Below are 20,393 nucleotides of genomic sequence, written 5' to 3'. Positions count from 1 at the left end.
ATGGAATTCTAGCATGAGAGTCCTGGGAGGGGCGTAGGGGGAGCACTCCTTACCTGTGAACCAATGCTCTTCTCCCTGAGCATGTACATTGCCTGTGGGATAGGAGAACTAGGTGCAGATTCAGCAATGAGACTGCTTGGATCCATTACAGGCCCTGCTGTCTCTGAGCTCAGGCATGGTTACAAGCTGTGAAGTAGGGGGGGAAATTCCCCTTCACTGCAGGATAAATGCAGTTAATGGAAGTAAATGATTAGCAAGAGTGCACCAGTCAGCTGGGCGGCAGGGGAAGGCCCTGTGATCCATGTACCGGGAATATTTTTGATTCTCTCCTGTTCATCGGGAACAGAGTAAAAAGTTGCCTGACACTGCATCAGATTGGTCTCTGAGCACCAGGGTTGCACGAGGCTGAAGGGGAAACACCTGGTAGATAGTGGCTGCCCATGCTAGTTCACTAACTTTTCAGATCATACATGTCTCGTCTGGATGGCATGGCAACTAGATGTCTCCAATCAGGTCACAGGTCTCTGTGCCACCTCACCTGATTGTGGAAGTCCGTGAATCCTCCCTGCAAGCCCTTCTTCATTTGGGATCCTTTAACCTCTTGTTTTTTTCTATTTGAGTTTTTTAATCTTTCCTCACAAGCTAACCCTTCCCTTTCAGCCTCCTTCCTAGCCATTTTTCATGCTCTTTGCTGAATTCCCTCCTGTCTGTCAGGATTTTCCTACTGATGTGTAGTTGCTCCAGACTGAGGTCCAATATCCCAGGCTTGGCAGCACCAAACTCGTAGAGCAAGAGGCTGCTGGGCAGCCATGCCATGATGGGCTGCCTCTGGACCCAGCCCAGTGTGAGGGGAGAGCTGCTGGTCTTGAAGGCTTGTCTAGCCAGGCAGAGTTGTTCTCCCAGATTGTCAAAGCCCTGTACACAGTGCAGCTTCTCTCTGCCTCCTTCCCAGGGCACCTCTCTTCCAAATTACCTGCCCCAGAACAAGACAACTTCCTGGCACTTCCTTGATGTGCATGGAGCCCTCGAATTTCCTCTTTGGAACCGGATCAGCTGACCTCTGGGAGCCACTCGGGCTGGGGGTCTGAACAAAGGGACAGAGTACCCCAGAATGCACTTCCTTCCTTCGTAGTTACTATTTACTGTTTGTATCTCAGTGGTGACTACGGGGGACCCTATCCAAGCTTAGGGTCTGTCTGTGCTAGGTGCTGCATGGACACAGGCCTGGGCACAGCCCTTGCCTAGAAAAACTTATACAAAGAGAGGGAGGAGAAACCAGGCACAGAGGGAACGTCACTTTCCAAGGTTACACAGCAGGTCAGTGGCAGAGCCAGGAACAGAACCCAGGTTTCCTGCTCCTTCATTCATCCCCCTGCCTGCTAGACCTCCCTGGCTTTATATGCTTCATCAGAACCATGGCTTTTTGTCCCCAAAGTGAAACTTTCTTGGTGAAGTTATGCAAGGCAAGCACCCAAAAATACCTTTATTAACCATTGCAGGTTGGATTAGCTAGGGCAGTGCTTGACTGGTATTATACAGCCATTGCTGTGCATGGGCACTTCTCGTGCAGATAAGAGACTGCATAGTCCCTGTCCTCAGGAGCTTACAGTTGGTATTGGGTGAAGCTGATGAACAATATGGGGAATAGCAGAAGAGAATGAAAAGGCTAGTCATGGAGATATCATTTGTAGAGTAAAGGAGATAAGAAAAAATTCTCCTCCTTGCATTTTTCTAGCTCTGGACCTGAGTTTTTCTGTCTGTAGTTTGGGAGCTGGTACAGAGAACATTACAACCTACGTTCATGATGGCCAAGTCACAGGCATAACGTGCTGTTGCACTTTGCTACCAGTTTATGCCGGTTTGTTTATTTTCAGCGCTTCACATTTAATCGGCTTGGTCTCTACTTCAGGCAGAGAAGAGAGATAAGTTCTGCCATGATTCTAGACCTTTGTTATCCTAAAATACTCCCACGTCTATACTGGGGAGGATTCGCTTGCAAATAACGCCTTTCTCTTGATAAGACAATAACTCTTCTTTTTTTCCCTATTCTTTCCTGCCTCTGTAACAGAGATCTATCCGATCTTTTGCTAATGATGACCGCCATGTTATGGTGAAACATTCAACCATTTATCCATCTCCAGAGGAACTTGAAGCTGTCCAGAACATGGTGTCAACAGTCGAATGTGCCCTTAAACATGTCTCCGATTGGATGGATGAAATGAACAAGTCTGTGAAAGTCGAGGGAGACGGGGAAGCAAAAGAGGAAGCTGCAGAAAGTAATGCCAAGTGAGTTAGTTAAGCCTCATAATGAGCTACTGTACTACTATGAATGCATCTCTCTCCTGCTAAATAAGGGCTACAGTGTTCTTTGGCTTTGCTGGTTATGAATATTCATAGCAGGAAATAGATGTGTCTGGACTCCTGAGATGCGAGCACATTGCGTGAGTGCAGGGAATGAGTAATGAATAGGAACCTGGTCAGGAGCTGTTATCACTTTTAAGATGAAATGTTTTTAACTTGCAGTTAACAAATATAAGAAACAAATGCATCTCCCTATAACTCTCAAATCTAAATCCACAAACGTGTGGCGTCAGAGCTGTTTCAGTTTAATGGGCAAAAATGGATTTATAAATGTGTATTGTTTATTCAACAGGCTGACTGCTCCAAAGGAGCCATTACTGTACATCGTGTCATTCTGTACTGCATAAAACATCTGTCGCTGCACATCTCTCTCTATTCCTTGACATGGTGCCAATTTTGCTCTTCTAGTTTAACTCCAACAGTTTAGGAAACAGCTGGAACAACTGGCCCCTTTTCAGGTTTTTATGGATAAAAGCTCTCTAACTCAGGCATTCTTGGCTCTCTAGTGCTGTACAGATAACTTAGCTTCACCCTCTGAGCCAGGTTAGTATTATGGCCAGTTTAGAGATGAGGGAACTGAGGCACAGAGAGGCTGATTTATCCAGAGCCACATAGCAAATCAGTGGCAGGACCCAGAGGACCTGACTTCCAGTCCTGTGCTCTCATCAGACCATACTTCCTCCAGTATAATGACCTTCTTGGGACATAATCTGATTGGATCATTAACATAACATGGTCTGAGAGCCGGCTCCTGGATTTTACCTCTAACTTTCCTTGCTACAAGTGGTGGATTATTAATGTGGCTTGCTGCTGGGTGAGTTTTGCACAGTGAGTTCCGATCTGGTTTTAAGATTGGTGTGGAAAGGTCTCTGTGATCCATGCTGATCTGCTACATTATCTGAAATCTCTTATTGTAATGGAAGGTCTCTTCTGATTTTTGGAGTCACAGGTAAATATATTGGGTAGTGCCCACAGAGTCAAGTGCTAGTACTTAACACTAGATAATATACTTTGATGTCCAAATTCAGCTACCTGCTCTTGTGGTGAATATCACTTTACTCTGTCAGTAATCTCATTGAAATCCAGGAGGACTGATTCTGGAGTAAGGTACTTCCCAGTATGAGGTGAAGGTGGCAGACATTCGGCTCTCAGTCGGCAAGACCATATCCTTAAGTGCTGCTGTATTTGTCTATCTGGGCTGAAGATTTCATTTACTGGTTCAGTGTGAAGGAAGCAGTGATTACCAATCTGTCATAAAAATTACCATAACAAACCCTGATGTCAGGGCCGGCGCAACCCATTAGGTGACCTAGGCGGTCACTTACGGCTCTAACATTTGGGGAGTGGTGACCGCGGTGGCCGGATCTTCGGCTGCCCTGGTCGTCGTCGGTATTGCGGGGGCGGGACCTTCTGCCACGTAGGGCACCAAAAAAGCTGGTGGCGCTCCTGCCTCATGTGCATTGGCAAATCCTAAATCTGACCATTCCCTATTGTGCTGATAACAGTAACATAGTCTTTAGTTATTTCCAGGTCTCAACTAAAGTGTCAGTATAAGAGTGAGGGAACTGGGAAACAAAACTCTGTTTTTCCTGCTAGCTGGACATGCTCCAGTTTAGAAACAAGAAATGTTCCATATTAGTTGAGGAAAGCTCTGTATGTGAGAGCTCCCATGATCTGCTTAAAAATCCCAACAAATATGTTGAAGTGGTAGAAAGTCTTTCATGCACCAACATTGCTAGTCAAAAGTTTCTCCTTTGTCTGGATTTGCTTGATTCTGTCCTATGCATATTTCAGGGGCTTGGGGTCTCTGGGAAGAAATCTGCTTACTCAGAGTGAAGTTTCAGAGAGAAGCCCTGCTAATGGGCACCATATAAACAGACTACAGTGAGCTAACTGAGATGCACTGACCAGTAGGCAGGTCAGCACATAATGTTCTGGGCAAAGCAAACGCCCTACAAGTGGGCCTGCAGTTTAGTTGTCTGTTTTCTGAGCACCTTCTTTTGACTAATAAATATTTCTCAGGGCTGGTCCACACTACGGGGGGAAATGGATCTTAGATACGCAACTTCAGCTACGTGAATAACGTAGCTGAAGTCGAATATCTAAAATCGGATTACTCACCCGTCCTCACCGCGCGGGATCGATGTTCGTGGCTCTCCCTGTCGATTCCGCAACTCCATTGGGGTTGATGGAGTTCCGGAATCGATATAAGCACGCTTGGGGATCGATATATCATGTCTAGATGAGACGCGATATATCAATCCCCGAGCAATCGATTTTAACCCGCCGATACGGCAGGTAGTCTGGACGTAGCCTCAGATCCCATTTCTGATCTTCTCAACATTCTTGTGTTTAGCCTGAGCAGCAAGGTGTCGCTTTTTATTGTGAAATGTATGTGGAGAATAGAAATGGCAAAATATTTAAATTTCTTGACTTTTACACAAATTAAGTGATAAATTGGTTTAATGGAGTGGGTTTGTGTGGACTCCAGGGAATAATAGCAGCAGATTGACAGGCTACTTCCCTGGAGATGGGCAGTTAAGCTGTGTCATCTTCTGTGGAAGATAATTAACATCAGTTTTCTGCTGAGCGGTGGACTTCCTTGATTTCTCTGACTCACTAGGTGGGATACAGTGCATGTTGTGTCAGTAATTTCCAAGTGTTGTTGTTGGCAGCATTTTACTTTTCTTTCTGTCATGGATAAAATAAGTGCAGAATGTTTTGTTTTGTTTTTTTTAATGGATTTGGTGAGAGTCTTGGCTTGTATTAAGTGCTGTTGGCATAATCAAACAGCCTGACTTTACTTTCATGATTTTTATGTGCAGGATGTTTTATGTTCTTGCTGAGTTCTAAATTTAGAGTGCATTTTTGTAAGTGCCCAGGTCTCCTCTCTAATAAATCTCCTGTCTACAGATGCTCTGACAAAAAGTCAGGAGGCTGGAGAATAGCAGGTGTCAAAGCAGAGACGTGGAGGGATTTGGGCTATTTCTCCTCCTTCCCCCTCTCTCCAGCTGGTTTTTATAAAGCAAAAAGTCGAGAGCACTTTCTGTAGAATTTTGTATCAAAGCCAGCCTGTTAGACAGATCAACAAGTGTTGCCTGCTGGCCTTAAAGGGATGGAGAATTTACATCCATCCCTGCTCCTGCAGAGGAGGGAATGTGGTGATTGGAAGAATTCTTACAAGCAGCAAAGCAGGACAAAACTGTGGTGGAAACTAGGGCAGAGAATAATCCAGGCTGCTAGCTGCGTGAATCTCCCCTTCTAGCTGTGACTGGTGCCATTTCTCCTTCACGCCGCCTGCCTCCAGCCAACTGGCATGGTGACTAGCCGGCTGCCAGCATTACCTCTGGGGGGAAGATGTGGGCATGTCAGGACAGTTGGGCTTGCCTGAATGCCTTTCCTTTACAGTAAAGAAATCTCAGCTGCAGCAGGTCTCCTTTCCACCAGTCTGGGCACAAGAATCCAGGGGTAGCTCTGAAACCCGCCCTTTAACAAACTGACATAACTTATGCTGGCTCTGGGACTTCTTGGCCAAATTTAGCAGATTGCAGCTGGGAGAAGTTTACACTAAAACAAGCAACCTGATTATTATTCATTGTAAACATTTACAGGGCAGTTTGCATCTTCAGCATGCTGTGCAAAACATTACCAAACGGTTCCTCTCGCTCCAGAGAGAGAGGCAGGTGTTTGGCCTGTCATCTTGTATTAAACGAGTGCTGTCCGGGCAGCTTAGGCTTTGTGAAAACAAACAGCCTAGCAGCATTAAAAATGTTTCTGTGAACTCTGAAACTCATCAGTGGACATACTTCTTTTTTTAGTATGTGGAGGATTATTTTAGAAATTCCCACGCAGGTTGACAAGGATAAAAGAAACAATTCAAGCTAAACCCACCACACCCTGCAAAATAGTAAGTTGGTCACTCACAAACCCATTTTAAAAAAAATTATGCTTCCCTGCCAGATTAGCAGCCAAATGTTGCAGTATCTGATTAATTTCCTAGAACCAGCAAGTGAAAGGGATTTACAACATGAGTGGCATCGTCTAATGACTGGGGCCCTGCAGTGGGAGTCAGGAGACCTGAGCTTTATCCCCAGCTCTGCCACTGACCACCTGGTGTGACCTTGAGAGTGTCACTTTCCTTTCTCTGCCTCCTTCCTTCCCACTCTGTGTCTCTGCTGTTTAGGTAATAGGAGACCGTGCGTGTCCATCCCTTTCAAGTATACCCAGTTGTGCCCGTGTAGGTGAAGGTGGACGTATGAGAGGGGCTCAGGGTGCACTGTATGATCATGGATCTCGGAGCGTGTCTGATCAGATCCTATCCCAGTGTGTGATGTTCAAGCACCACTAGCTGCACAGCTGCCTCTATAGCTGAGGCTGTTTTCACCACTCCAGTGCTTACAGCCCTTCCCAGGGGGTGTGGAGCACAGTGATCTGCCACTAGCTAGTGCTGCAGCGTCCAAGAGGCATCTCTCAGGAGTGCCTGTGTGTGAATGGCAGTAGGTGTGAGTGCTGCTCTTCTGTTTCCCGTGGATTCCTGATGGTTTGTGCACTCTTGGGCTGCTCAATTGCCTGTTGTCAGCACTCAAAGCTGAAGTGTCGTTTATCTTGCTTTGAAACCTATGACATTTACTGTGGCCCTTGAGTCTCTTGAGAAAACCAGGAGAACATTTACGTCTGATTCCCCAGCCTCTGATTCTTCTGGCTTTCAGTGGTGAGAATTTTTGAAGGGCTCCTACAGGGCAGATTGTTTGAAATGAGGAGCCTTCCTGAAGTATCTAGCGTTCGCAGTATTCACAAAGCTACAGAAATGGTTTGCACAATATTTTGAAGTTACAAGCTTCAAAAAATACATATAAAAGAATGTGTAGGCCCCCACTGTCGGGCGTGCCGGGGCCCTTAGGAGCATAAGTCTTGTTGAAAGACAATGGGATTTAGGCTCATAAGTGTCCAAGTCACTTTTGAAAATGGGTCTTAGGCTTCTAAAAGCTGTTCTGAAAACTTGACTCCAGGCTTGTGTGCGCTCTCCTTCTCCTGCAGTTAAGCAGTGAACTGCTTGGAGCTTCATAACTTAATCCAAAGCTTTGATTCACAACTCTGCGACTACAGAAGCGTTCCTTGCATATTCACATTCGTTTCTATCATTTTCCTATTGGCTACTTGCAGAAAAGGAGTCAGTGCTTTTCACGAGCCTGTCACTGATGCGTTGCAGAAATGCTGGAATTGTTTCCATCTGTCTCTGTTCCCTTGCTACAATAGGGGGGTGGTGGCGGCAGTGGGTTAAGTGTGAAAATATCACTGTAATTATTCAGACATGTTTCATTTCCAGGGATCAAGGTGGTCGGACCTTATGTGGTGTGATGAGAATTGGTTTGGTTGCAAAGGGCTTGCTGATAAAGGATGACATGGATTTGGAGCTGGTTCTCATGTGCAAAGAAAAACCCACAAAGGCCTTGTTATATACAGTCAAAGACAATCTCCCAATCCAAATTCAGGTAAGTTAATTCAGGTAGTCCTCCAGCTCTGATTGATAGCACTGCAAGACATAGTCAGCTAAAAGCTGCACTGGGTAAAAGCTGAAACTAATTTGATACCAAGAAAAATACGAGTGGTCAAGGTACAGAGAGCAAAGACTGCACTTAGAATCTAGGACAGCAGCTAGAGATTCTGAGACCGTAACCTGATGGGTAGAATGGCTATCCTCAAAGCCTTCCCTCGTCATTGTTCCTGACATCAGTTCTGCTATGCCCTTCAGCTAACCTTCCTATTGGAGAATTTACCCATCTGGACTGCTCCCTGCTCCTAACACGGAAACTAAGTGGGGTCTTAGATCTTCCTTCTCCTGAGGGTGTCAACGTGGCTCACTCTGTCCAGTGTGTTTTCAGTGTGGTGAACTTCCCCATTATAGAAGTTTTGTCCCTCAGCTCTGTGTTCAGTCTAAACTCCCTGGTGATTCTGAAGTGACAATAGGTAAGGTTAAGAGTTTGCCGTGGTTATTTTTAGTAAAAGTCACCAATGGGTTGTGGGCAATAAACAAAAATTCACAGGAGCCTGTAACCTGTCTGTGACTTGACTAAAAATAACTTGTGGGGCAGGGCTGATGGGGAAGGAATGACAGCTGGAGCCCCCCCTCCACAACCACCACAGGGGGAGGGCATACAGTCCTGACTCCGACCCCAGCTGCAGCTACAGGGGCGATTGGGGAGCACGGGGGATGCACGAGGAACTCGTTGCCCCAGCCACAGTCATGGGAGTGGGCAGCATGCAGCCCCAGCTTCGGTTCCAGCTGCGAGGAAGAGATGCACAGCTCTGGCTCCAGCCCCAGCTTCAGCTGCTGACAGCTGAAACCGAAGAAGTCACGGAGGTCTGGTAAAGTGATGGAATCCTAAATCGTACCCTTAACAAGAGACCATTCTGAGCGGTCAGTGGTCCTGGGTCACGATGAACCCTTGATATGTACTTGGTTTTAATTTGTACCTTTTTGTTTTGGTGTGTAAAAAAGCATCCTGTGAACAGATGCAGCCAGTACCACCTCTTATTAAGGGTGCCCAGGTTTATAGCTTCCTTTGACACACCCCTGGTCCTGAATAATTAATCCAGCCTGAAGCTCATGACATGCGCTATTGCCTAGAGACTGTGCCTCAACAAATACCCCTTGCAAGTAGCTCTTTCTAAACTAGGTGATGAAACTCATTCTCCCTCCTTCCTGGTTTGCCTTCTTGTCTCATGTTTATTTCCACGTACAGCGTTTACATTTTGACCATTCTTGGAGCTATACTTCCATTGTTCATTTGTTTGCACACAAGTGTTCAGATTATATGGAGGCCAAGTCCTACTCTGCATACACAGCCCTCTCCATAGCTGGGGCTGGTGGGGCCATGTAGGGTAGTGGAGAGGGTATGTTGCTTGCCTGTAACAGGGTTTTCTGGAGGAAATAAGTGCCCTAGATTTATCCCCCTATTTGTAAAGACGTGGTGATTAGAAAGGGTAACTCTTACTTGCGCTCTGTGGTTACAGTTCTCTATGCTGGTCCATGTGGATGGACCCCATCTCCTACAGAGTCCCATTGAAGCTAGTCGGGCTCCATGCAAGTGCCAAGGTCTTATCCGGGCTGGTAGGACTGGAGCCATTTATTTGCTTGCATCTGCTGCTAAGTGTCAGGATGGTAGCAGACTGCCAGGGGTTTTGCATTGAGAGGCAGCATTGCCGAGAGTTAGATCATGTGAGAGCTACAATTGCTGGCAAGTAATTCATCCGTGGGCGGCTTTAAAAGATGACTGATCACTGTCTGCACAGTGAGTTGGACATTGTAGTGCATTTATGCTGCCACCATTTAGCATTTTTCTGGTGAACAGCTGTTTACGTTGTTAAAAATTATTTACAACTTATCAACTCTTAGCTGTGGGTGGAGGGGCAGCCTGGCAGAACCTGTGTATTATTATAGCATTGCAAGTTCAGGGGTTATCTGCAAGGGGCAAATGTTTCTTTAGGAGACGCTGCCTTTACCATGGTTGATTGGAGATTTTTGAAAATGTTTTTGATGCCTTTCAGAAACTTACAGAAGAGAAGTACCACGTGGAGCAATGTGTGAATGAGGCAGCTATTATTATTCATAACACAAAGGAGCCCACCCTAACACTGAAGGTGATACTTACATCTCCTCTCATTCGTGAGGAAACGGAGAAGGACGGAGGTATATAGAGAGAGTCGTTTTTCTGCTTCCCTCAGAATTTTCTCCGAAAGGCTTTCTGTAGCACAGGGTTAGTTAGGGAGTGAGGTCTCATTTTTATTGTATAGTGTGTGTCATTACTAGCTTGGCTCACCTCGATAGGTTACAATGATTGTTCTTTAAACAGTCAGCAACCATTTAATTTTCACGTAAATATGTGTAAAATTCCATTTGCCGTGCAGAGACAGCATTATTATAGCCTTGACTCAGACACCAATTAATTAGATCTTGTCTGAAAGAAAGCAGAACTAGTTATTAGTTAATAATTAAGCAGTGCCTGCACAGTTGTGTTTTTAAATTAAATCAGTCAAATTGGACTGGTTCATAAAATTATTCCTATTGTATGAAACTGCTCTCTTAAAATGCAGTTCCTACAAAGCTGTGTCTCTTCCTGGCATACAGATTTTGCTCATTATTGATGTGTATGTGTGTTTCTATCTTTAAGGTAAGAACTTCCTACCTAGGATACAGTTGAAGTTAAAGCTAAAATACTGCACTGCACTTCTGAAGTTAATGTTGTGCCTACTGTCCTGAATGTAAAAATATATTTGGAAAATTATGCAGCCTAATTCCTCCCCATCCATTCTTCCCTCTCTACTGGGGACTTGCAAGTTAGCCACAAGAAACTCTTAAGAAGCACTGACTCTTAACGTCTATGAGATTGGAAAGAAACCAAGTGTAACACACTGAGCGAATGCAGCCATGTTTTATTTTATTGTAATCTTCTTGTCAATAATTTCTGCTTCCGCTTCCCAAACCTATGCTTAGAAACTTTCCACTGGATGATGTCAGACCTTTGACCAACTGGCCACTCTCTGTCATGACAACTGAGGCAGCTGGGCCCACGTGGGCTAGGGAACTCCCTGTTGCTCTTCTCCCATTTCTAGACTTGCCACAAGTCCTTTTGCTTATTCCCCCTTCCCACGTGAAATACCAATACACTGAGAAATGTTGGTCAGTTTCTCTTCATTTTGTGGGGAGCGGGCAGGAAGGATTGATTTTCAAGTGAAGTACAGCACTTAGGCAGCAGTTAGAAGTGCAAGAATCTTGCAGTAGAGATGAATAGCAAAGATTCATTAATAAAAATGTCCCAGAATTCCCAAATCACTAATGGGGCTCTTGTGCAAAAACACAGTTGTTTTTCTTTAAGACAAAAGCTAGATATTTGCAGACTACTGCACATTTTCTTCAACTTCTTGGCAAGTACTGAGTTGAGGTTTGTTTCCACTGCAACAGATACACACTCATGAGACTGAGCACAAAAATGTATAGGAAGGTATTTTTTAACATCACGATGTGCATGCAGTTTTGCACAAATGTTTCTTCCTGTGTGATCCCTTTCAGGAGGGGATAGTGCCTTCATCTGCTGGAATAGAAACTTGCACTTCATTAATTTGGGACTCGTCTGCTAAGCTGAATGAGGACATTCATTTTCATGCTTTCTTGTTTTACTATATTTGTTTTTTGTTACTGATTTAGGATATTAAAATATTTTTCCAAACTTTGCTCCAAAACCTTGCAGTTCACCTCTTAATTATAAAGATCATCTCTGCAAATTTGTGATAGTGCTAGTAATAAGAGCTTTTGTTAGATCCACCCCACCATAAAACTGATGATTGTAAACTGGTTAACACACCTTGTTGTGAAGTCCAGATTCTTTTGTAGTTGGCTTCAGTTTCTGTGAAGTTCACTCCCTAGTTTATCTGAACACAGAAAACTTGTAATATTCCCCTTCATAAGTTAATCAAACATTTTTTTCTTACTGTATTAAGTAACCAGCTAGATGGAGGAAAGAGAGAATTTTTCAACTGTCTACAACCACCTCTAGTCACTTTGAGCCATTTTAGATTTATTAATAGAATAAAGTTTCAAATCTAATATCAAGGGGAAATATGTAGAAAAAAGATTCAGGAAAAATAATTTAATATAACGGGAAAATATTGCAACCCTTCTTTTGATGCTCCTGGACAATGCCAGCCAAATACAGGTGTATTTCATATGTCATTTTAAAAACTATTCCTCGCTTTTCTTATTTACTTTTTTCTGATAGAAAAGCTTTTCAAGTTCTTTATAATTTGCTTTTCATCTTGCTAGTAAGATGAGCCATTCTATTCTGGCTGCTGCTTTTCTCTGTTCCTTATTTGGCAGCTGACTAATAGTATGCTAAGAGGCTGGGGGAAAGGCTGGGTGAAACTGACCAAGATTTCCAGCGGTATGGTTTGATTACAGTCACTAATCTATCCTCTAACCAAATAAGCAAGGTTAGGTGCAACGGAATTCTTTCAGTGCTTCCATTTGTTCAGTAGGAATGTCGCGTGTACCTTCATGCCCTGATGTCAGAATGCAGAGAACAAACATTCCTGGGTTTCTCTTTAGTCTCCCCCCCCCTTTTTTGGGGGGGGGGGAAGTGTTAATGCTTAAAATGTGGTGTTTGTTCTATTTGTTTTTGCTGTTCGGTAGTAAAAACAAATACCAGACCAGTGTGTGTGCATTTCAGTATTCCTTCCAAGCGATCCCCTTGGAGCCATTGTACCAGCTCTGTTTTCTCCTTGTTAAATGGAGAGGTCAATGTTTGAATCTGGTGCATTTTGCGTCAGAGTGAAATTTGTCCTCATCAAGTTTAATATCACTCGTGTCCACCAAAGAACAGGATCTTTGTGAACTAGGCTTTCTCAGTGCCACTCTGCAAATCGCTGTAGTTACTGAACATGTACATTCAAAATAAGAAGTAACATTGGCCACCCAAATAAGATGGTGCTGAAAACAACCGAGTTCAGTAACTGAGCAACTGCTTCGTAATCAGTCTGACACCCAGGACCTCGGTGGGCAGAGAGAATCATTGATGTTCTTGGTGTCCACAAGTGCCCTTGAAGGACCTGCAGAGCAAGCCACAGATTTGCCTCCTCTCCAGAAAGTAGCCCTGGTAGCTCTAAACTAACGATGTTGGCAGGGGAGATTATTGAAGGACTCATTCTGTATGTGTTGCGGGCTCTGAATTAATGGCTGGTTTTTATTTTTTTTAACAAACTCATCAGTGCTGAGTGTCCTTTTTAGAACTAAAAAAGGAAAAGAAGAAAACTCCTCATATGTGTTTTTCAAAACTTTTTGATTGGGTCTCACTTCCCTGATAGCAGAGCATGAAGAAACATGCCATTCTAATGAGGATGTCCAAAGGGAGTCTGCTGCAAGTCGCTTACCCCTCTTCACTGCCTGTTCTCTCCATCTTTCTGTTTAACAGAATCTTGAACTCAAATGTTGACTGCCTGCAACATCTGCAAAAGCTGCCCTGGAAACTCAAGTGTTAATGTAATGAATGCACTATTTTCAAAGGCGTCAGTGACTCTGGCCTCTTTAACCTCTAATGAGCATCAACATGCCGCTGCAAAAGGAGGCTGTTGTATTCATGCTGAGTTACAGTGAAGCCTGTTTAGTCACCTGTACAGTCACAGACAAGACACACCAGGTTCTGATTTAGAAGTTAGTGGCAAAATTAAGTTTGCTTCATCAACAGTTAACATATTCTAGCAAAATGTTGTACAATCTCAGTTAGAAATAGGATTTAATAGACTTCCAAATTCATCTTAATTGCTAAAATTGAACAATTTTGCAGTCAGTCAACCTTTACCATTTCTAACTTTTGAAGATTCTAATCACTCATTGACAGTAGCTGTTTTAAGCTTTAAGCAGATGTTTATATTGTCCCCAGTAAAGGGTTTTGTTACAGAAACATTTAAAGATTTGTAACAAATGTTGCACTTTCGTAACCATAAAACACAATTTTCTTCTTGTAAATGGAGAGGAAATTTGAAAGTAAAAGTCTTAAATTCCAAAGTGATGTGATGCAAAGTGACCTTTTGTGCTTGTAAACAAATACCTGCTAATCCCATATAAGATTTTGCAGCTCTGATTGGGAGGACAAGAGTGGAGGTGAATCTTAGCAATGTGATTATGTTGATGAGGGTAACAAGAAACAATGCAAATATCTGCTGCGAAGTTCATCAGGGTCAGAAAATAAGCATATAGCACTTCAGTCCTTCGCTGGAAGCAGAGCCAACAGATGAAAACTAAACCTGCAAGCTATCAGACAAAATGTCTCTGTTTCTGTTGAGCTTTACACTCTGGTTTTTCATTACCTTTTATCCATCATGATGTAATGGCTACAGCTTTCTGTCTCCCTTGCCAACAGCATGGGAAGTGAGGCTGTTTTAATATTAAAATAGCAATACCATGCAGCGTAACCTGTGAAAACAAATGGCAGCTGGGACATTAACTGGAAGGGTGTGGGTGGGTGTGCGCATGCCCTGTATACAGTGGTATAAATTTTTCTCCTGCTTCTCCTAAGTAAAATTAAATGTTTTGCTTGTTTCTGAATATTGCTTTACCTGGCAGGAATCTACAAGCTGGCTTTGGTTCTGCATTTCAGTCAGCCCCACATGGCTATCTCTGTACAAACTCATATGAATTAGCTGTTATGAATGATGAAAAACAGTATTTTTCTACATTACTGCCAATTTCAAGAGGAGCAATAGAATAGATTCCTAAGAACAGTCAGTGTATTTATTCCAAGGGTTATTTTGAGCTATGGGTTGGTTTAGTTCCCAGTATGTGCTCTTATGTCAGTTACATGCTATTGACTAAGAAAGTTAGCCCTTAATCCTGCAGAGATACTTAGACATGTGTAATTCTACTCATGAGGTAGTATAATCACATGAATGAAGTTAGGCATGGGCTTTGTGGGTTTACGGAATCAGGGTTTTAATACTTTGTTCCTTTAAAAAAAGAGAGAGAATTTTGTATGGAACGAGATGTGATTGCTTGGTAACATGTTGGATTAAAAAAGGGGAGTGGGAGTGTAAAACTTAACAGAAGATTTCAGTCTCCTGCATTTCAACTCCAACTTTAGTTTGTTTAGACAACTTCTATTGCTGTTGGGAAGAGAAGATTTTTATGAAAGGGAAAAAAAAATCTTGAAATTGTTAACAGGATCTAGAAGTCTTAAAACTTCTTTGCTGCTTTCATTTGTTACCTGGTTACACACAACACTACAATCAGAGTGAAAGAATCTGTGTTTCAAAATATAAAGTGCACATTGACACAAGTTCTGTTTTTTTCCAATTTGTTTATATTGGGTTAATATTGACGAGAAATACACGTCTCCACTGTTAATTGCTGTGGCTTTGATAAGATAAACTGGAAGTATCTTCAAATTTCCAAAAGGCACCTCTAAATCATTCTTCAATGCTTCCTGCCTCTGAGGCAAACGTTCTCCTTCAAGAAAATCTTCCTCTTGTTGAGAAGGTTGCTGTCAATTAGTAATTCTGTGCTGATTTTATGCACCTGGATAAAACCACAAACAGGAGGGAGGAAGGAAAGAAGAAGTGCTACATAGCTATTTTCTGCCCTGAAATGTGTTCTACATTTTTAATAAGATCCCAGATTGTCTGTAGCAGTGGCCATCGATTTTGTATAAGGAGTGAATGCCTTTTGCTTCTGTTGCACATGTGCACATTTACTACCTTTTTAATGGCTTGTTTGAATTAAATAACACAGTGCACTTAAAAAAATTAATTTTTTTTCTGGGAGTCTTATTAGCTCATTGAGATGCTGCCACTCTTTATGTACTGTGACAGAAACCCCTTGGTCAAATTGTATCTGTCTCTTTTTATCCCATTTTACCAGTAGATAATGTTGCGATGAAAGATCCTCCGGACTTATTGGACAGGCAGAAATGCCTGGAGGCCTTGGCCTCTCTGCGGCACGCCAAATGGTTTCAGGTTGGCTATTTGTTCTTATCTTATTGTTATTGTAGCCTTATGAGGTTTAATTTGAGACACTTTTAATTGTAATGCCTCTTTTATTTCTGTCTAGCCCCTCTAGAGTGCAAGTCTAGAATTTCGAATTCCGAGTGCTGTTCTGTAAAAGCGAGGACGCTAGGTAGCTAGCCAACTGGTCTATAGTTGTCATGAGGCTACAAAAGCAATTTTAACATTATGCTTCTTTTTACTGTTAAGCCTGCCTTTCTATAAAATGCAGTATTTTGCTTTTATGTAACTTTCTTTGTTTTGCATGAAACAGTTTAAGTGCTAATTAGTAATCATATTAAAGAACCTATTCCAGGACTCTGTACATTTTAAAAAGCAAAATTGAAGGCTGGATTTCAGCAGGTGTATTGGAACCATTTTGTTTGTTTTAGGCCAGGGCAAATGGACTAAAATCATGTGTAATTGTTCTACGTATTCTGCGTGATTTGTGCAACAGAGTCCCCACATGGGCACCGCTAAAAGGATGGGTAAGTGTGGAACAGCAGTCAGATGGCAACTAGGTTTGAAAAGTCAGACCCTCAGTGAATGGTCACGGTGTCTTGTGAGGGCTGTAGAATGGGCATGTGAAACTCAGCTCCCTGCTTCTCTTTCCCTCGTCACACCCTTTAAAACAATCTTTTGTTTAAAAAAATGCCTGGGGAGCTGAGGAGGGAGAGGGGCAGCTTGTGTCCATTTCAGTAACTCTGTATGGTGCCTGGAAGCCATGGCGATGGGCACAGTGTCGGCAGGGCCTCGTGTGTTCTGCGGAATCCACCCCTTGCCATAGAGATTTGACACTTTTAAAAGCGCCTCACTGCCATGGCTGGTGCAGGTGTAATCTGGGAAATGTGAGCTCAGCGTAAGCCGATGCAGTGGAGTTGGTGGTACCCTCCTGCTCGGAAAAGCTGCGCACTGTAGAAATCCACGGGTTAACAAACACCCCAGGGACACTAGGAGCAGTGCCTCGTCCCCATTTGAAATGACTTCTTGTGTTTAACTGCAGCCCCGCTCTGGCACCTGTGCTAATTCTAATTTAATGTCTTTTAGCCACTAGAGCTTATATGTGAAAAATCTATAGGTACTTGTAATAGACCTTTGGGCGCTGGGGAGGCCTTAAGACGAGTGATGGAGTGTTTGGCATCTGGAATTCTGCTTCCTGGTAAGGGCCTAGAATAAATTCAGACACACCAAAGATTGATCTTTCTTCTGTTTTGAAATGTTCATGTTTTCCATTCCTGCATGTTTTAAAATGCCTGTTCTCAGGAGGCTTAGCATGTGGATTGTTAGCAAGACATTGAGAAGCTCCAGGGTTAACATAAAAATATATTGTCCCTATTAATAGTTGTAATGTCCCTATGTTGTGGTGCTAATGGTGTTACAGTGCCTGCTGTCTTATGTGTACAGTGTTGACAACAACAATTTAAATGGCCCTGCTCGTTTAGGGAGTAAAACCTTAGGGTTAGCTTGTTCCTAAGGCTGTTTCAGTCCCCACTGAAATAGATGGGGGCTCTGCACTCATCGGAGAGTAGAATTTAGCTCTTGTGACTTCCACTTGACTCCCACAGTCTTTTGGTTGGTGTTTCTGACATGTTCTGAACTGTCTATTTTCTCCCTTTGTAGGGGGCCCTGGCCTGCATGATCCCTGTGAGCGGGAGCCAACAGACGCTTTGTCCTATATGACAGTGCAGCAAAAAGAAGCCATTACACACAGTGCTCAGGTAGAAAACCTCTGCTTCCAGGAACCTAAGTGTCATTTCCGCTGAAGAACATCCGATTCACTGCATTCAGTTTACCCCTTCGCTCAAGGTGGCTTCGTTCTTACAGTAGACTCATGGCAGCTCTTCTCATGCCCTGCACTGGAAGGATTAAATAAAGGTTTTGAGAATATAGGAGTTCTATTATAAATGAAATTTTCTCCTTCGGAGTGCCAGCCCAAAGCCTGTGCTTCATGTAGGTCTCGCTTTAAGCACCTGTGGCGCATAGGTCCAGTGCTGGTGCTCTGAACAGGGGTGAATATCACACAATGTATCCCAGAAATGGCTGTTTGTTTCTGTTCATTCTCTCTCTCTCTCTCTCTCTCTCTCATATTAACCCTTTCCATAGAGATTTGAGTCCTTCCTCATAGGAGAGATGTTGATCCTGTCTAGAGTTTTATTCAGAAGTTCAGACACCTGGGCAGAGCATTGCAGTGATGTGTGTCATTTCTGTTCTTCCCTAGCACGCGCTCAGGCTATCAGCCTTTGGTCAGATCTATAAGGTGCTCGAAATGGATCCTCTCCCATCAAATAAATCCTTTCAAAAATATTCCTGGTCAGTTACTGACAAAGAAGGTGAGTGCAGACAGTCTCTTGGGGAAACATCATTAAAAACATAAACAGGATGTAACCTGGGTGCTACACTGGCTCTTTGGAATGTAGCTTGGTGAAATTCTGGGTTATGTGCTGTGTGTGTCAGAAGAACGTTTCTTTTTGAAAAAATGATTATACCATGAGAGGAAAATCGATGAGCGGTCTCTAGTCACTAAATAATAGAACATACAAAAGAATGTGGAAAATATAAACGCTGCAGTGTAGCATGTGGTTTTCTTCTGATGTATGTCCTCCTTGGGGCATGGGGAGTAAAGTAATGCATGTCTCTTATGCTAGGGGAGCAAGAGCCTTTAGACAAGCCAACTGAGCAATATTAGGTCAGTGTCCCTGCTCAGATTCACTGCAAAGAATCCCTTAGAGAAGGTGGTAAAGTAAAATAAAATTGTCCTAAAAAACTCTCTCTAAGCACAGTATTGTTACAGTTTTTACCTTGGACTATATATTAAAAAAAAAGAAAAAAAAGAAGTAGATTTCCAGTGATATTCCAAATATCCAAACAATACATCAGGCAGTCCTGTTTTTCCTCCTAGCTCCATCTGTCTCACCCACTCTTAGACCCTGAAATGAATGTGAAGTATGTTTTCTAACCATAATTAAAATGGGACAGGTCCTTAGTGCAGTGATATTCAATTAGGTTTTCTGGGAGGCCAAATAAGGCATTGCCAAAGCCTTGGTGGGCCAGAGGCCTCGTTCAGTGTTTGCTCTCTAGTGAAAGCATGTCAGTGCTTTGCCTGGCTGGCAGCGATTAGCAGCCTGTGGCACATGTGCCGAAGGTGGCACGTTAGCTGATTTTTTTGAATGAGGCACAGAGTGCTAGTCTAATTAGCGGCGGTTTATTTTTCTTCTCTTTACAATCATGCCATGTACAGGTAAAGTCTGTTCATCCAAATTTCAGTTCACCAAAAATCCTGAGTCTCTGAATGAGTAGTGTTTCCCCAAGGGTGGGGAGAGGGGAGTAGCTGCTGAAGACAGGAGCCTCCTTAATACTGTTTGAGTGCAAGGAGCTGGGAAAAGGGGGGGCAGTGGGGGAGCTGGGAGAAACCCTGGGAGCAGGGGGTGACCCCACCCCCTAGCCTGTCCCATCCCTGCCTCTTGCTTCCAGCTGGGGACCCTGCTGCAGGGATGATCCTACTACCTGGCTCCAACTCTGACCAAGGATGGCCCTGATACTCTGCTCTGGCTCCTGTGCTCCCTACCTGGTCCCATGCTGAACCGCCTCTCCCCTGGGCTGGCATCTGCTGATGTGGAGGACGCTGTGCAGCTTGAGAGGGAAAGGAACCTCCTGGCAGGAGAGCCCAGGAACCAGGTAGTGGGACTGCCCTTACAGTGGAGCCCCTAGCAGGGAGCAGGGCGGAGCAGCTGATGCCCAGCAGGCTAACCAGAAAGACCTTGTGGGCCAGATGTGGCCCACAGGCAGCTAACTGAAGAATACTGCTGTGGAGGTTTAGAGAACAGAGATTTTAGAACAGGCAGTTCAGATCACGGTGAGTGGAACAAGCCAAAGGACTTGCTCCCAGTCATAAAGCTGCTAAAGTCCACATTAAAGATTAATTCTAAAGCATTTTTTAAAATTTTCCCTTTTCCACCCTCTTTGGCGTTTCCCTTTCACTGGTTATGTGAGTATAGTTCCTTTAGTCGGATCTGATTAATGCATCCTTGTAGCCCATTTGCTCAATCCAGGCTATTTTATAATTAAGAGATCATGTCTTTGGAGTTGGAGCACTGTCACAGAAATAATAGTTTCTTGTCACTTGATAATGGTGAGGCCAGTCCTAGCCATTTATTTTTAAAGTGAGAACATTGATCTGGTGGCACTGCCTATTACAGGGACTTTATTTCTATTATGGCAAATGATGGATGTAGAGATACTTTTTTCCCCATCTGATGGATGCTTGAGCTCAGGAGAATTATTGACCTACTGTATTCTGATAGACCTGTTGTGTATTTCAGCTGGAGTTAGCTTATCAATAAAAACAATGAGATTGAATGAGGAAGACAGGTTTGTTTTGGTCATGCTACTGTTTGTGTCTAAAGTGTTAGCAGCCCTGCAGCCTGGTGGGCTGGCACAGGTGAGATATAAAATAATGTAAATGAAATACAGTACTAAAGAGACGTCACTTCTGTGGCGCTGAGGGT

General features: G+C 43.5%; 1 protein-coding gene across 3 annotated transcripts in view; it reads left to right on the top strand.

The window, feature by feature from the left end:
- Positions 1-20,393, top strand: part of STRBP (spermatid perinuclear RNA binding protein) — a 103,199-nt gene that overhangs the window by 50,721 nt on the left and 32,085 nt on the right. For 2 of the 3 annotated variants that reach the window (XM_030535170.1, XM_030535171.1), the window contains exons 3-10: positions 2,069-2,286; positions 7,688-7,853; positions 9,910-10,051; positions 15,767-15,861; positions 16,281-16,376; positions 16,936-17,047; positions 17,509-17,606; positions 18,107-18,218. In XM_030535170.1, coding sequence (XP_030391030.1) covers positions 2,069-2,286; positions 7,688-7,853; positions 9,910-10,051; positions 15,767-15,861; positions 16,281-16,376; positions 16,936-17,047; positions 17,509-17,606; positions 18,107-18,218 — 1,039 coding nt within the window. The remainder of the gene's footprint in view (positions 1-2,068; positions 2,287-7,687; positions 7,854-9,909; positions 10,052-15,766; positions 15,862-16,280; positions 16,377-16,935; positions 17,048-17,508; positions 17,607-18,106; positions 18,219-20,393) is intronic. The other variant, XM_030535172.1, reaches the window with a different exon arrangement.

This window comes from Gopherus evgoodei, chromosome 16 (genome assembly GCF_007399415.2).
Source record: "Gopherus evgoodei ecotype Sinaloan lineage chromosome 16, rGopEvg1_v1.p, whole genome shotgun sequence".
Taxonomy (NCBI): Eukaryota; Metazoa; Chordata; order Testudines; family Testudinidae; genus Gopherus; species Gopherus evgoodei.
Note: the sequence above shows the minus strand (reverse complement) of the source record. Positions and strands in the feature narration are given on the sequence as shown.